We start from the raw sequence: 16,338 nt of genomic DNA, 5'->3' as shown, positions 1-16,338 counted from the left end.
GGGCTCACCAATGAAGACCCATATAAACACCTAGATGAATTCCTTGAGATTTGCACCACTGTCAAGATTCAAAATTTCACTGATGATGCTTTAAAACTTAGATTATTCCCCTTCTCCCTTAAAGATAGAGCTAAGCAATGGCTGAATTCTTTAGAGACCAATTCGATTCATTCCTGGGGTCAAATGCAACAGGAATTTCTTAAAAAATACTTTCCCATAGGAAGAACGAACCAGTTTAGACGTGCCATTACAAACTTCTCCCAAACTGAGGGAGAAGAATTTCATGAAACTTGGGAGAGATTTAGGGACCTAATCCGTAAATGCCCTCATCATCAAATACCTGAGTGGCAGCTAGTGCAATGCTTCTATGATGGATTGACTGAACGAAACCGTCATATGATTGATGCTGCATGCGGGGGGACTTTCATGCTTCGAAATGAGCATGAAGCATGGCAATTATTTGAAAACCTTAATGAAAACTCCCTCCACCATGCTTCATGTTCTCGTCAAGCACCCCCGAATTCTCAAAGAAGAGGAACCATTTGTGAAATAAGTAATTCTATGGACCTGTCTAGCAAGGTAGATGCATTGTCCCATAAGATTGACCAACTGATGGTAGGGGGACATGTCATTAGCTCTTCCCAAGCACAAGTGTGTGCTATCTGTTCTAGCCCATCACATTCTATTCATGAGTGCCCCTCAGCACCCCAATTTTCCGAACTCGTACAAGAACATATCAATGCTGCTCAAACACAGCCCAGACCGGGTAATGATCCATTTTCCAATACATATAATCCGGGATGGCGGAATCATCCAAATTTCTCTTGGAGACAGCAAGCTTCGAACTCTTCCCAACCCCACTCTCAAAATTTTCAAAATCCTCTGAATTTTTATCTCTACCGTCCCTCAACTCAATTTCAATACCCTCCCCCTCCAACCCAAAGAAATACAGCCTTTGAGGAGAAGGTGTTGACTGCCCTTCAAGGTTTGGAGGCAAATACACAACTATTGCACTCTCACACACAATCAATTGCTAAGCTAGAATCCCAAATGGGTCAACTAGCCAATGCATTAAATAAACGAGAGGAAGGTAAGCTTCCAAGTCAACCAATGAGTAATCCAAGGGGACAATACGTGGCTCAAGAAACCCGACTAAATCATGAGCAAGCCAATGCTTTGACTACCCTAAGGAGTGGTCGTATAATAGATAATAAGGTTGGGGAGAGTAACAATAAGGAAGATGAAGAAGAGGAGAGGAATGTTTCACATGAAAACCCAAAACCTTCTTCAGCTAGTCCACCATCTGCCACAACCCACATTCCAAAGGCTCCATTCCCTGAAGCACTTAATGCACCCTCTCCCTTTAACAAGAAGGGAACTTCATTAGAAGAGATGATGGAGGTCTTCAAACAAGTTAAAATCAACCTCCCACTCCTTGATGCCATCAAACAAGTTCCCTCCTATGCCAAATTTCTCAAAGACCTTTGCACCCAAAAGCGGAAATCTAGGACACATGTGCCTAAAAAGGTCCTCCTAACTGAGCAGGTAAGTTCCATTCTCCAATACAACACCCCTCCAAAATTCAAAGATCCTGGCGCTCCTACTATTTCCTGTGTCATAGGAGATAACTCCATTGACCGAGCACTCTTAGATCTAGGAGCAAGTGTGAATCTTCTACCCTATTCAGTTTATGAGAAATTTGGGTTAGGTGAATTAAAACCTACCTCGGTGTCCTTACAATTGGCTGATCGATCTGTGAAGATACCACGGGGGATGATTGAAGATGTTCTTGTCAAGGTAGACAAATTCTATTTTCCAGTAGATTTTATCGTCCTTGACATGGAACATGTGCCCAACCTAAAAAAACAAATCCCTGTGATTCTTGGTCGTCCCTTTTTAGCGACAGCCAATGCATGCATCAACTGTAGAACTGGGGCAATGGATATATCATTTGGGAACATGAAAATTAAATTGAATGTGTTTCATGCCGCTGACCAACATGTGAGGGAAGACGAGTGTTGCCTAATTGACGAAATGGATGATCTTGTAGAGGAAGCCCTTCCCTATATCTTAGCAGATGACCCCTTAGAGGCATGTCTGGCCCATTTTGACATTGACAACTTTGATATAGACAAGGCCATAGAAGAAGTTAACATCTTACTTGACAATCAATCTCCTGTGAGTTTCCTTCCTTGGAAGAGCCGACCTGAACCTCTTCCTCCCATTGCTAGCACGCCACTTTGTCCTTCCATTGATTCACCACCTAAACTTGAGTTAAAGCCACTTCCAACAAATCTTAAGTATGCCTTTCTAGGACCAGAAGATAGCCTCCCTGTAATTATCGCAGCCAACTTATCTACTGAACAGGAGGGTAAACTTTTGAGGGTGCTAGAAGAAAATAAACAAGCCATAGGATGGTCTGTAGCCGATTTGAAAGGGGTTGACCCCTCTGTTTGCATGCATCGAATTCATCTCGAAGATGATGCAAAGCCTATCCGAGAAATGCAAAGAAGACTCAATCCTAACATGAAGGAGGTAGTCAAGAAAGAAGTGGTGAAGTTATTAGATGCCGGAATCATTTATCCAATTTCTGATAGTAAGTGGGTGAGTCCGACACAAGTGGTACCCAAGAAATCAGGTATCACTGTGGTTGAAAATACGGAAGGAGAATTGATACAAACACGCACAACCACGGGTTGGCGCGTGTGTATTGACTACAGAAAACTTAATTCGATGACTAGGAAAGACCATTTCCCTCTACCTTTCATAGATCAAATTTTGGAACGGTTGGCTGGTCAAGGTTTCTACTGCTTCTTAGATGGTTATTCTGGATATAATCAAGTACCTGTTTACCCGGACGATCAAGAGAAAACCACTTTTACTTGCCCATTTGGGACATTTGCATATAGGAGGATGCCTTTTGGACTATGTAATGCACCCGCAACTTTTCAACGATGCATGATGGCCATCTTTTCAGATATGGTAGAAAACTTTCTAGAAGTGTTCATTGATGATTTCTCAGTTTTTGGCCTATCTTTTGATGATTGTCTAGACAATTTGACCTTAGTTTTGAAAAGATGTAAGGAGACCAACCTAGTACTAAGTTGGGAAAAGAGCCATTTTATGGTTCAAGAAGGCATAGTTTTAGGACACGTCGTGTCCAAGAGGGGCATTGAAGTAGATAAAGCCAAAGTCGATCTTATTTCCAATCTTCCTCCACCAAAAACTGTGAAACAAATCCGATCATTCCTTGGCCATGCTGGTTTCTACCGTCGCTTTATTCAGGATTTTAGTAAGATTTCCAAACCCTTGTGCAATCTTCTTGCCAAGGACACTCCCTTTGTCTTTGATAAAACATGCGAGGAGGCATTTGAAAATCTTCGCTCGAAATTGACCACTGCACCTATCATACGGCCCCCTAATTGGACGCTTCCATTTGAACTAATGTGTGATGCATCCGACTATACTATTGGGGCAGTTTTAGGGCAACGGCTAGATAAAGTACCTCATGTCATTTACTATGCTAGTAAAGCACTCTCAGATGCACAATTAAACTACACCACCACTGAGAAAGAGTTGCTAGCAGTAGTATTCGCACTAGACAAGTTTCGATCTTACTTATTAGGATCCAAGGTTACCGTATTCACTGATCATGTTGCCCTTCGACACCTTCTTGCAAAGAAGGATACCAAACCCCGTCTGATTCGATGGATTCTTTTACTACAAGAATTTGACCTAGAAATTCGTGACAAGAAAGGAACTGCAAATGTCGTAGCGGACCACTTATCTAGGATTCTTCTTGAGCCCTCTTGTAAAAATACCTCACCCTTGCACGATTCTTTTCCAGATGAACAATTATTTGAGGTACAAAGAATAAAAACGCCATGGTTTGCAAACATAGTGAATTACCTTGCCATAGGACGAATTCCTGATGATTGGTCAACTCAAGATAAGAACCGATTCTTTTCACAAGTAAAGTTCTATTATTGGGATGATCCTGATTTATTCAAGTATTGTCCCGATCAAATCATCCGTCGATGTGTCCCTGAATGTGAATTTCAAAGTATTCTTTCATTCTGCCATTCACAAGCTTGTGGGGGACATTTTGGGGGTAGAAAAACTGCAGCAAAAGTTTTACAAAGTGGATTTTATTGGCCCACACTTTTCAAAGATGCCCATAACTTTTGCCAAACTTGTGAACGGTGCCAACGGATGGGTACCATCTCTCGTAGAGATATGATGCCTCTCAATCCTATTTTAATTGTAGAAATCTTTGATGTCTGGGGTATTGACTTCATGGGCCCTTTCCCACCATCCTTTGGTTTCGAATATATTCTGGTAGGGGTTGATTATGTTTCAAAATGGGTAGAAGCTGTCGCCACTAAAACTAATGACCACAAGGTTGTGATTAAATTTTTACATGAAAACATCTTTTGTCGTTTTGGTACACCCCGAGCCATTATCAGTGATGGGGGATCTCATTTTTGCAACCGATCTTTCGAGGCTTTGGTTCGCAAATATAACATCACCCACAAAGTTGCTACCCCATACCATCCCCAAACGAGTGGACAAGTCGAGGTGTCCAATAGAGAGTTAAAACACATCTTAGAGAAAACGGTACGTCCCGATAGGAAAGATTGGTCTCAAAGGATAAATGATGCACTCTGGGCTTACCGTACCGCCTACAAAACTCCTATTGGCATGTCCCCCTACCGATTAATTTTTGGTAAAGCTTGTCACTTACCGGTAGAACTTGAACATAGAGCTTTCTGGGCTATCAAAAAGTTTAACTTAGATATGACAGTAGCTGGTCCTCACCGAAAACTCCAACTAAGTGAACTTGAAGAATTGCGCAATGAGGCTTATGAAAATGCTAAAATTTATAAAGCAAGGACTAAGGCTTTTCATGATAAAAATATTAACCGTAAGTCCTTCGAACCTGGTCAAAAGGTTTGGCTGTTCAATTCAAAGTTGCGACTCTTCCCGGGTAAACTTCGCTCTAGGTGGGATGGACCATTCGTAGTGAAAAAGGTTTTTCCTTATGGTGCAGTAGAGATCCAACACCTCAATGGTGAACATATTTTAAAAGTCAATGGTCAAAGGTTAAAACCTTATGTGGACTGTGTTACCAATGGGCAATTGATCGAATCCCTTAATTTGACGAACCCTGTTTATCAAAATAATTAAGGATGCACCATGTCTGGCTGAAGACAATAAACTTAGCGCTTGTTGGGAGGCAACCCAATTCTCTTAGATTATTTTTTAACATTGAGGACAATGTTAGGTTTAGGTTTGGGGGTATTCATCTTGATTTTCGTCAAAAAAATAATAAAAAATAAAAAAATAAAAAATAAAAAAATAAATAAAAAATAAAAAATAAAAATATTTTTTTAAAAAAAATGTATTTATTTTCATTTTTATAAAATAATATTAATAAAAAAGTTATCAAAAAAAAAAATTTTGTTAAAAAAAAAAACCTAATTTATATACATTTATGCGAGAATGATAAACACACAAGGTATATAAAATCTAAAAAGCCCAATGACTAGTGGAAAGTAATACAAATTTAAGTTCTTCTTATTAAGTCTCTCTTAGGGAGTTGTAAGCTAATTAATACTTTGGAATTTCACTACACACTGGCCGACTCTTCTAAGGTCTAGGCTCGACATTATGTTGAGAGTATGGTAGCAACCTTGGACCCTGATGAATCATACTTATCTAATCCAAAAAAAAAAAAAAAAAAAATCATCAATAAAAATGGATTTAGTCAGGAACATCGAAAAGGGCTACCTATTGTCAAAGGTTAAGTGGGCTTGTGATGAGGACTCCGAGCATAAGTCCGTAGGGGAGTCTTGATGCCCGACACCTTATGCCAACTGGTGTGAGAGTTGTCGACTGATTGCTCGTTACATGGAGAAATCACCACAAGAGTAAAAGTGCACAATTTATATATCTTTCTTAAAAAAAAAAAAAAAGGGGAAAAAATACTGTATTGACCGAAAAGACAATAGTGTGAAAGCCGTCGTTGCAAAAATTCGAGTAAACTGGAATATTACAGATAAAGCCCGTGAGGTACTAAAGTAAACATCCACAACTCTCGAAATCCTGCAGATAAGATGATTTTGAATCAGTGAGTAGGTCTTTTCGACCAATCCTTGGAAACTACTAGTATTAACAATATTTTGGAGATCCGAACCCTTAGCTTGTGTACGGTCCAGATTTCACCGAGCACTCCAGTATAAATAAGTCTTACAACTCCCTAAACGGAAACTTAATGACTTTAACTTAGATTGCATATTGACCTAGGATTTGGGCTGATATAGTAAATAAAACCGTGTGTGCTTTGAAATTTTCATCATTTATGTATCTTAAATTAGATTTTAATAAAAAAAGAGAGTTTTTGAAATTCTTTACTAGTATGCATTTGGAATTTGATTTTCACTTCATAGATCAATCGATCTAAATAATAATAATAAAATAAAAAATAAAAAATAATAATAATAATAATAATAAATGATTTATTGAAGTTTGTGGGTATCTTCACTGAAAACTCTCACGAGACTATAACTCGTCCACTAGGGTAACCTAGGGGTTTAAAGCCTTGTTGCATATGGTAAATGCAATCGCGATGCCTGTGAAAGTGAGTTAGAGTTTTTTTTTCCTAGTTTTATTTTGCTCGAGGACTAGCAAAATGTAGGTTTGGGGGTATGATAAGTGCCAAATAATGTATAAATTTATCTACTTTACATGGCACTTATTATTATTGTTATGCATAAATTTAAACATAAGACAATGTGTTTCCCCTCTTCATTACATTATTAGAGGTAATGCAATTTGATTTAATTTTCTATATTAGTTTAGTCTAATATGTGTGCAGGTCGAGTCAACCCATTTCACAAACTAGTCCCAATTTGTTCCATGTGTGGACTACTTTCTCCCACATGTGCATGAAGCTATCCATTTCTTTGTCCACGCCATATTTCCCCGTGTGCACCAAGCTTCCTGACCTAGCAAAAACAGAGACCTCTCCCATTTTCTCCATGTGTCCAAACTTCCTCTATTTTAGACTCAGGACCAAGCCCTTCCAACCTACCCGAGTGGACCCCAACCACTTTTCAAAACAAATAAAAAAATAATAAAAAAAATTAAAAATAAAAATAATATAAATATATATAATAACTCCCACGCATTCATCTCCCACTCTCTTCCCCTCCCTGTTTTGGAAGAGCCTGCGTGATCCCCTCCTCATTCCTTCCCCGTGCGATCAAAAGATTTCCTCCGCCCCAGCATCGTCGTCCTCTCCTAATTATCCTAATCATCTCCTCTTCCGGATTTCCAACTCCACGCCGTGATAGCTCCTCCCAAGCATTCGCAACCTTCCCTCCCCATTCGGATTGACTCCATCATTCACGGAATCACCGCGCTCAGAGAACCCTCCGAATCAGCCCGATCCTCCGCCCTCGCTTCAAAACAATGGAAGTTCGTATCAGCCGCGTGCCAGATCTACCTATGAGGGAATCAGCCAGGCATCTTCCGCATCCAAGCAGCTGCAACATCGTCTTCATCCCCGGGTGTTCCGCCAGCGACCACTCCTCCACGATCTCAGCCGGCTGCAATCAACGATCCATTCCCAGCGTCCGTCTGCAGTGGTCCTCCAACACCATTTCTTCCGCCGGTGATGCATCCCACGCTTCAAGCCTCCGCGTCTGCAAGCACTGTGATCCAAGGACCCAGCAGCTCTTCCGTGATTTCCTCCCGTCGATCAAGCTCCCATTTCTTCCGCCCGTTTCAAATGCAGCTGGTGATCCCACGGATTGACGCCCTCCTTCCGTTTCCAAATTCCAGCCCTCAAGCAATCGGATCCCCAGCAATCACGCATCCTCCCCCTCTCGATGCTTCAACAATTGATCTATAAAAGGGGGCGTGGGGTGGAAAAGAGGGGGGGGCTCGGTTCGAAAGAAAACAGGGGAACCCCTGTTTCGGTGAAGAAGAAGAAGGAGAAAGCCGAGAGAAAGAAATAAAAAAAGAAGAGAGAGGGGAGGAGAGAGAATAGTTTGTGATATATTGGGAAGAATGGGAGGTGAAGGCTTTCATTTGAAGATGGAAGGACATCCGGCCACCATGCGCGGCTAAACGTCTAGTCTAGGGCTGGATGAAGCCCTAGCAATGTAACAGAGCATTGTAGTTCTTACTCTTTTAATCTTTTTGGAGTTTGTTTAAATTCTCATTCTCAATGAAACATTATTTTATGATGTTTAAATCTTGAGCATGCCATTTACTATTCATGTTTGCTAAAGTAGTCTAAGATGATCCATGCCTAGGAAGATGAGATGTGCTACACCCTAGATTAGCATACTTAGGTAGACACTTCATGCTATACCGAAGATGGATCTTCCTAAAACTCTTTATGTTTTTATTTTAAAAGGCTTGTAGCCAAAATTGCATGCCTCTCCAAAAGATAAAAACTAAGAACACAATCCTTGATGCAATGCTATGTGGTGGATTCCAAACCCTAGATCTATTTACTTTGATAAAATTTCAATTCGTACTCATAGATTAATTTAGTTAAATCAAGTTAGCAAATCCTTCTTTTTGATTTATTTTTAAAAGAAAAATAACTTGTCTCCAATCCCTGTGGACCGACACCCGTAATCACTATCCTACGGGATACGTGCTATTGCGTGGTTTATTTTCAAAATTGAAAGAACCGATCATCATCCCACGTTGCTTTCAACGCCTTCTTCTTCTTCTTTTCAAAGTGCTTCTTCTGTTGAGGGCATTCGGAACGGATGTGTCCCGGTCTCTTGCAATCATAACATATGATTGGGTCTCTTTCCTTTTCTTTTTCCTTTTCCCAATCATTTCTCCCTCCAAACTTCTTTCTTGGGAAGGGTTTCTTTCTTCTCATGAATTTCTTAAACTTCCTTACTATTAAACCCAAATCCTCATCTTCGCTTTCTTCTTCACTCTCACTACTTTCTTCTTCACACACACTCGAAGTAGCCTTGAGTGCGATTGTCTTCTTCTTTGGCAAATCTTCTTCATGTTGCTTCATTGTGAGCTCATGCGTCATCAATGAGCCCAATAGTTATTCAAGCCCCAATGTATTGAGGTCTTTGGCTTCTACGATCGCCGTGACCTTCGCTTCCCATGCTTTTGGCAAAGACCTGAGAATTTTACTCACAAGTTCTGGGTTAGTGTAAGATTTACCTAAATTCTTTAGACCATTTATTATGTCCGTGAAGCGTGTGAACATGCATGAAATGGTTTCATTGGGTTCCATCTTAAATAACTCATATTTGTGAACTAGAATGTTCACTTTAGACTCTTTGACTTGATTTGTACCCTCGTGGGTAACTTCAAGCCTATCCCATATTTCCTTGGCGGAATTACAGGTGGAAACTCTATTGAACTCATTCACATCTAGAGCACAGAATAATGAGTTCATGGCTCTAGCGTTGAGTTGAACCATCCTATTATCATTCTCATCCCAATCCTCCTCAGGTTTGGGAACTTGAATGCCATTAACCATGTGAGATGGTTCGTGTGGTCCCTTGATTATAACCCTCCACAAGGCATAATCTTGTGCTTGAATAAAAATCCTCATTCTAGTCTTCCAATAGGTATAATTTGTCCCATTGAAGAGTGGAGGTCTATTGGTTGCCTGCCCCTCAGCAGGAATATTATTAAAGGGTGTTGCCATCTAGATCTTTGGCTAAGACGGTTAGGTCTTCAAGAAATACACAGAGCACCTGCTCTGATACCACTTGTTGCCCAGAGATGGTCACCCAAGAGGGGGGTGAATTGGGTGTTTTAAAATTTTTTGACTAATTAAAATCAAATACTCAAGTGTGTGTGCAAAGATAAAACTAGAGTAGCAATCACAGTCAATCGCAAACACACAAAGGTTTATAGTGGTTCGGAGCTTCCACTGCTCCTACATCCACTCCCCAAACACCTTTGGGAATTTTCACTATAATCAGCGATTACAGTACGGTAGTTTTGCGAGTTCACTACCTAACTCGTTGTTTTACCCCGGGCTAACAACGAACCCTACAATCCCCCAATTTAACCTAGGCTTGGGACGCCTATCCCTTGTTCCAAGTCCCTTGACTGGAACAAGCACAATAAACAAAGGTTTTACAAAAGATTTGAAAGCTCTTAATAAGCAAATATGACAATGAGAAATAATGAAAAACCCGGAAGAATCCTTTTGCCGTTGGAAGCGTGGGAAGTGGTGATTCTTCCGATGTGGATCGCGTTGGCTTGAATGTGAGCTTTGAATGCCGAGTGGGAGTGAGTGGTTGAGCACGAAATCAGTTGGGAAAACTTGAATGCACTTGATTTCTCCTCTTGAAAGCTCTAACTCCCTTGAACCTCTTTTTCTTTCTTCTCTCTTGAATGATCTTGTGTTGGGTTGGTGAGAAGTTGTTGGAAGGCACTTAAAAGCTCCCTTTTATAGCCCAAAAAGCAATAGATCCGTTAGACACAAAAATATGACCGTTTGAAATTCAAATTTACCTAAAAAGGTGTGTCAGTCGCGTCTCAGGCGCTCCGGAGACGTCTCCGCTTCAACGCGAGACGTCTCGGCTGTATAAATTTTCTTTTGACGTTGTTTGGAGTCGACTCTGCGCTTTACGGGGACGACTCCGCAGAAGGACTCTATGACTTCTTGTTTTTCTATTTTTCTGAGAGAGTCGCCTCGGCACTTTACGGGGACGTCTCGGGATGTTTACGCTTTTTGTATGGGGACGACTCTGCTGCCTCGGGGACGACTCCGCTGTTTTATCTCTGAAAAACAAGTCCTCTGGAATTCTCTGAGAGAGTCGACTCCGCGCTTTCAGGGGACGTCTCGGCAGTTCTGTCAATGAAAAACACATCCTCTGGAATACCCTGAGAGAGTCGACTCCGCGCTCTCTGGGGACGACTCGGAAGGTCTGCTTTTTACTCGCGGGGACGACTCCGCGTCCTGTGGAGACGACTCGCGCGCATCCCTTGAAATCGGCCTTTCTGCCGCCTCTGAGAGAGTCGACTCCGCAGTGTCGGGAGTCGACTCCGACCCTGCGAGACGCCTCGCCAGGTGCCGGGGACGTCTCCAGACGTGCCAATTCTTCCTGTTTGTGCCAGAGACGTTTCTGAGACGACCCGGAGACGTCTCGGCTGTCCCTGATCTGTTTTCTTCAACTCAAAAATTCTTCAATAAATTCTTGAAAAATATGGGAACTTGCCTAGACATTTCTTAACAATATTCTTAATTAATCACCTGAAATCCTCAAGTAAATTGTTAAGATAAATGGAATTAAACTCTAGTGTTTTGTATTCATCAAAATCCATTAGGGGGTCAACAATTTCATCTTCCAGTTCCCAGGTAGCTTCTCTTTCTGTATGATGGCTCCACTGCACCTTGACGTAAGGTATAACACGATGTCTCAAAACTTGATCTTTCCTGTCCACTATCCGCACTGGATGCTCCTTATATGTGACATTTCTTGGGTCTGATATATATTTCTTCAACATCGAGACATGGAAAACATTGTGTACACCGGCCAGAGAAGGCGGCAAGGCAAGTCTGTAAGCCACTTTACCAATTCTTTCCAAGATCTCGAACGGACCAACAAATCTGGGATTCAATTTTCCTCGAATACCGAATCTTGCAACTCCCTTTGTAGGTGATATTTTAAGAAATACATGGTCACCAACTTGAAATTCTAATTCTCGTCTTCTATTATCCGCATAACTCTTCTGTCTACTTTGTGCAGTCCGAAGGCGATCTCTGATTAGCTGGATTTTCTCAACTGTCTGTTGAATAAGTTCAGGGCCCAACAATCTTCGTTCACCAATATCATCCCAACAAATTGGCGAACGACATTTTCTTCCATATAAGGCTTCATAAGGCGCCATCTGTATGCTGCTCTGATAACTGATGTTATATGCAAACTCTATCAGAGGTAGATGCTCATCCCAAGAACCCTTCATATCTATGACGCAAGCTCTCAACATATCCTCGAGAATCTGAATGGTCCTCTCAGACTGACCATCGGTCTGAGGGTGAAAGGCAGTACTAAAACATAATTTTGTCCCCAAAGCCTTATGCAAGCTTTTCCAAAATTGTGATAGAAATCTAGTATCTCGATCCGACACAATGGATACTGGAATACCGTGCAGTCTCACAATTTCTTTAATGTATAATTTAGCTAGCCTTTTCAGACCGAACCCCACTTTGATAGGTAAAAAGTGTGCCGATTTGGTTAGCCTATCCACTATCACCCATACTGCATCATTAGAACTGGGAGTCTTTGGCAATCCTGTTACAAAATCCATAGAAATTTGTTCCCACTTCCATATTGGAATGTCAAGAGGCTGAAGCGGTCCTGCAGGTCTTTGGTGTTCAGCTTTAACCTGCTGACATACTAGACATTGTGCCACGAATTGAGCAATTTCTCTTTTCATGTTGTTCCACCAATACAATTCCTTTAAATCTCTATACATCTTAGTTCCTCCTGGGTGCACTGTATATCCAGACTGATGGGCTTCTTTAAGAATTTCCTATTTGATTTCTAAATCCATAGGTACACAAATTCTATTCCGATACCTCAAAGATCCGTCCTCATGAATCCTGAATTCAGATATATCTCCTGCTTCTATCGACTTCCGAATCTTCAATAACTGCTAGTCATTACCCTGAGCTGTCTTGATCCTCTCTATGAGTGTCGGCTGAACCTGCATATAAGCCAGTTGAGTCCTTGTGCCAGGTACTCGGATTTCTAGTTCAAGTTTCCTCACATCTTCCAAAATTTGTAGTTGGCTAGTAATCAAAGTAGCCATATTTCCTATTGACTTTCTGCTCAAGGCATCTGCAACAACGTTAGCTTTTCCAGGGTGATAATTTATCGTTAGATCATAGTCCTTCAACAGTTCCAGCCATCTTCTTTGTCTCAAATTCAATTCCTTCTGGGTAAATATATATTTCAAACTTTTGTGATCTGTAAACACCTCGCATCGTACTCCGTAAAGATGATGTCTCCAAATCTTGAGAGCAAAAATCACAGCTGCTAACTCCAAATCATGAGTAGGATAATTTTGCTCATAAGATTTTAATTGTCTAGAGGCATAGGCTACTACTTTACCGTGCTGCATCAAAACACAGCCGAGTCCCTTTTTTGAAGCATCACTATAAATTGTGAATCCATCATCACCTGTAGGTATAGTAAGAATAGGTGCTGTAACCAATCGCCTCTTTAATTCCTGAAAGCCTCGTTCACAATCTTCAGTCCATTCAAACTTAACTCCTTTTTGAGTTAAGCGAGTCAAAGGTATAGCTATAGAGGAAAATCCTTCCATAAATCGTCTGTAATAGCCTGCCATTCCTAGAAAGCTGCGAATCTCAGAAACATTAGTAGGCCTGTTTCATTGTACTACAGCTTCCACTTTTGCTGGATCCACAGAAATCCCATCTCCGGATATGATATGCCCCAAAAACGATATCTCATTCAACCAAAACTCACACTTCTTTAATTTAGCATAGAGCTTCTCCCTCCTTAAGAGTTGAAGTACGCTTCGTAAATGTTTCTCATGTTCTTCTTTTCCTTTTGAATAAATTAAAATGTCATCAATGAACACCACCACAAATTGATCTAGAAAAGATTTAAATATTCTGTTCATTAAGTCCATAAAAGCTGCTGGGGCATTCGTTAATCCAAAAGGCATCACCAAGAATTCATAATGTCCATAACGAGTTCTGAATGCAGTCTTGGGTACATCTTCCGCTTTGATCTTTAGCTGATGATATCCTGTGCGGAGATCAATCTTAGAGAAAACATGTGCACCTTGCAACTGGTCAAATAAATCATCTATTCGAGGCAAAGGGTACTTGTTCTTTATAGTGACTTTATTCAATTCTCTATAGTCAATGCAGAGTCTCATGCTTCCATCTTTCTTTTTCACAAAGAGCACTGGAGCTCCCCAAGGTGACACACTAGGTCGTATAAAACCCTTGTCCAGTAAATCTTGCAACTGATCTTTCAATTCTTTTAATTCAGCTGGGGCCATTCGATAAGGAGCTTTAGAAATCGGACCTGAACCGGGTACAAGATCAATAGTGAATTCAATTTCTCTGTCCGGTGGCAATCCTGATAACTCCTCGGAAAAGACGTCCGAAAATTCATTCACTATAGGAATATCCTCTATCTTTAGTTCATCTTGTTGTATATCAATTACTGAGGCCAGATAACCTGTGCATCCTTTCCTTAACATTCGTCCAGCTTGCAAAGCCGAGATAATATGAGGAAAAGCAGTTCCCTGGTTTCCATAGAAACTGAATGCCGGTTCTCCCGGAATTTGAAAGTTTACCCTCTTGCCATGACAGTCTACTGAGGCATGATAGGTAGCAAGCCAATTCATCCCCAGAATGACATCAAAATCCCACATATCAAGTACAATCAGATCCACAGGTAATTCCCTATCTATTATTTCAATTTTACATGACTTGCATATAACATCAGTGCTCAACATACCGCCTACTGGTGTCTCCACATAGAACTTAGTGGTCATAGATTCACATAATATGTCATGTACTTTGACAAAGTTTGCGGATAAATGAATGTGTGGCACCAGGATCAAATAAGACATAAGCATAAATATTGGATACAGGAATAGTACCTGTCACCACTGCATTAGAAGCTTGTGCATCCTGTTGTGTAAGTGCGAACACCCTTCCTTGAGTCTTTGGCCTCTGGCTTCCTTCCATTGCCCGCGTAGATTTAATCTCATTTCTTTGTGGGCAATCTGCAATTTTATGATCTTTCTGTCCGCAATGAAAACAAGAACCTGTAACCCAGGGACAATTTGCAAATTCATGATTACCGCCACATCTTGAACACTTCCCACTCTCATTTTTGAGATTTCTATCTTTATTTGGCTTCTGAGCTGGATTCCTGAAATTCTTGTTTCCCCCTTTAAATTCAGCAGGTCTGTTTCTTTTCTTTTGGTTTCTTTCTCTTTCAGCAAAAGCTTCGTTGACTTCCCTTTCAATGATTAAAGCTTTATTCACCACAGCTGCATAGGTAGTCAACTCATAGGGTACCACTTGCTTCCTAATTTCAGTCTTTAATCCCATCTCAAACTTGTGCACCCGGTCTTGCTCATCCTCTACCAATTTCGGAACAAATTTGGCTAGTTCTGTGAATTTGGCTTCATATTCGGCCACTGTCATGCCCCTTTGCTTCAAATGGATAAATTCTTGTTCCTTCTGTGTCCTTACACTCCGAGGAAAATATTTATCATAGAATGCTTTTCGAAATTTATCCCAAGTGAGAGGTTCCCCATCATGCTCAAATTTATGCTCCAACATCTGCCACCAATTAAATGCTTCTCCCTGCAACATGTATGATGCAAACAGAAGTTTTTCATCGTCCCGGCATCTTAAGACAGCAAATGCTTTTTCCATCTCCGAAAGCCAATTGTCTGCTTCCAAAGGTTCTGTAGTCCCCTGAAAAGCTGGAGGAGCCAGCCTCTTAAATTCAGCTATGCTGCTACGATGTTCACACTGTTCCCCTCGTCCTTGTTGAGGCTGTGTCTGGAGCAACTATGCTTGTTGTTGGAGCAACTGCTGTTGCACCTGCTGTTGCATTTGCATGAGGTCCACCATGGTCTGCATAACCTGGCTTAAGCCCGGTTCCTGTCCCGTTTGAGGGCTCATGACTCCCTCCTGCTGAGGGATACTCGTAGCCCGTTGGGGTGTGCTGTCAGCGTGCGGGTTCGGTGTCTCATTCGTAGCACCAATAGTAGTCTTTTTCGCCCGACGTTGAGGCATCCTGACCTATATGCATCAAATCACAGAAAATTCATAAAAAGAAAGCTCACCGAATTAAAATATATATATATTTTTTTTAAGAATAATCATCACATTCTTTACATCTAACGTCCCAATGTCCCTAGTGTCTACCCACCTATACTCATATCGGGTATGATTCTTTGTCTTAGATTCTATCCAAGTCCGCTCTGATACCACTTAAGTTGTCACGCCCCCGTCCCGAGATCGCGGGCCGGGGGTCGCGCCAACCGCCGCACACCCGTAGGAAACTCTCCCCACGAGCATGCAAGGCATCTAAACCAAACACCTCAATTATGCAATTCTAAAATAATTTAACTGAATAAATGCAATCTTATTCCATTGACTAACTCAAGTCATAAGGTCTCACAAGTCTAAATACGCAGCGGAATAATTATTTATCAACATGCAGAAACCTAGTTCTTAAAATAACAAAAGTCCACCAATCATAATAAATGTCCATAATAACAAATCAAGTTAAATAACCCTAATCTAAGATAACTTGTGCC

At 41.0% G+C, this 16,338-nt stretch overlaps 1 protein-coding gene and 1 non-coding gene across 2 annotated transcripts; both read right to left on the bottom strand.

Annotated features, from left to right (window-relative positions):
* Positions 1-232: 232 nt before the first annotated feature.
* Positions 233-338, bottom strand: LOC149753191 (small nucleolar RNA R71). Its single transcript, XR_016396071.1, has one exon. It is a non-coding gene; the product is annotated as a small nucleolar RNA R71 (small nucleolar RNA).
* Positions 339-14,566: 14,228 nt separating this feature from the next.
* LOC149753190 (uncharacterized) lies at positions 14,567-15,445 on the bottom strand. The gene has a single exon (XM_089924063.1). The coding sequence runs from the start codon at positions 15,443-15,445 to the stop codon at positions 14,567-14,569; it is 879 nt and encodes a 292-aa protein (XP_089780189.1).
* Positions 15,446-16,338: the final 893 nt, after the last annotated feature.

The sequence above is a fragment of the Phoenix dactylifera genome, chromosome 7 (genome assembly GCF_051530095.1).
Source record: "Phoenix dactylifera cultivar Ajwa chromosome 7, Ajwa_hap1_PhDact_Kaust_v1.1, whole genome shotgun sequence".
Lineage (NCBI taxonomy): Eukaryota > Viridiplantae > Streptophyta > Magnoliopsida > Arecales > Arecaceae > Phoenix > Phoenix dactylifera.
Note: the sequence above shows the minus strand (reverse complement) of the source record. Positions and strands in the feature narration are given on the sequence as shown.

Coding starts and splice junctions, on each gene's coding strand:
- LOC149753190 (XM_089924063.1), bottom strand. CDS start 15,445: ATGGAAAAAGCATTTGCTGTCTTAAGATGCCGGGACGATGAAAAACTT.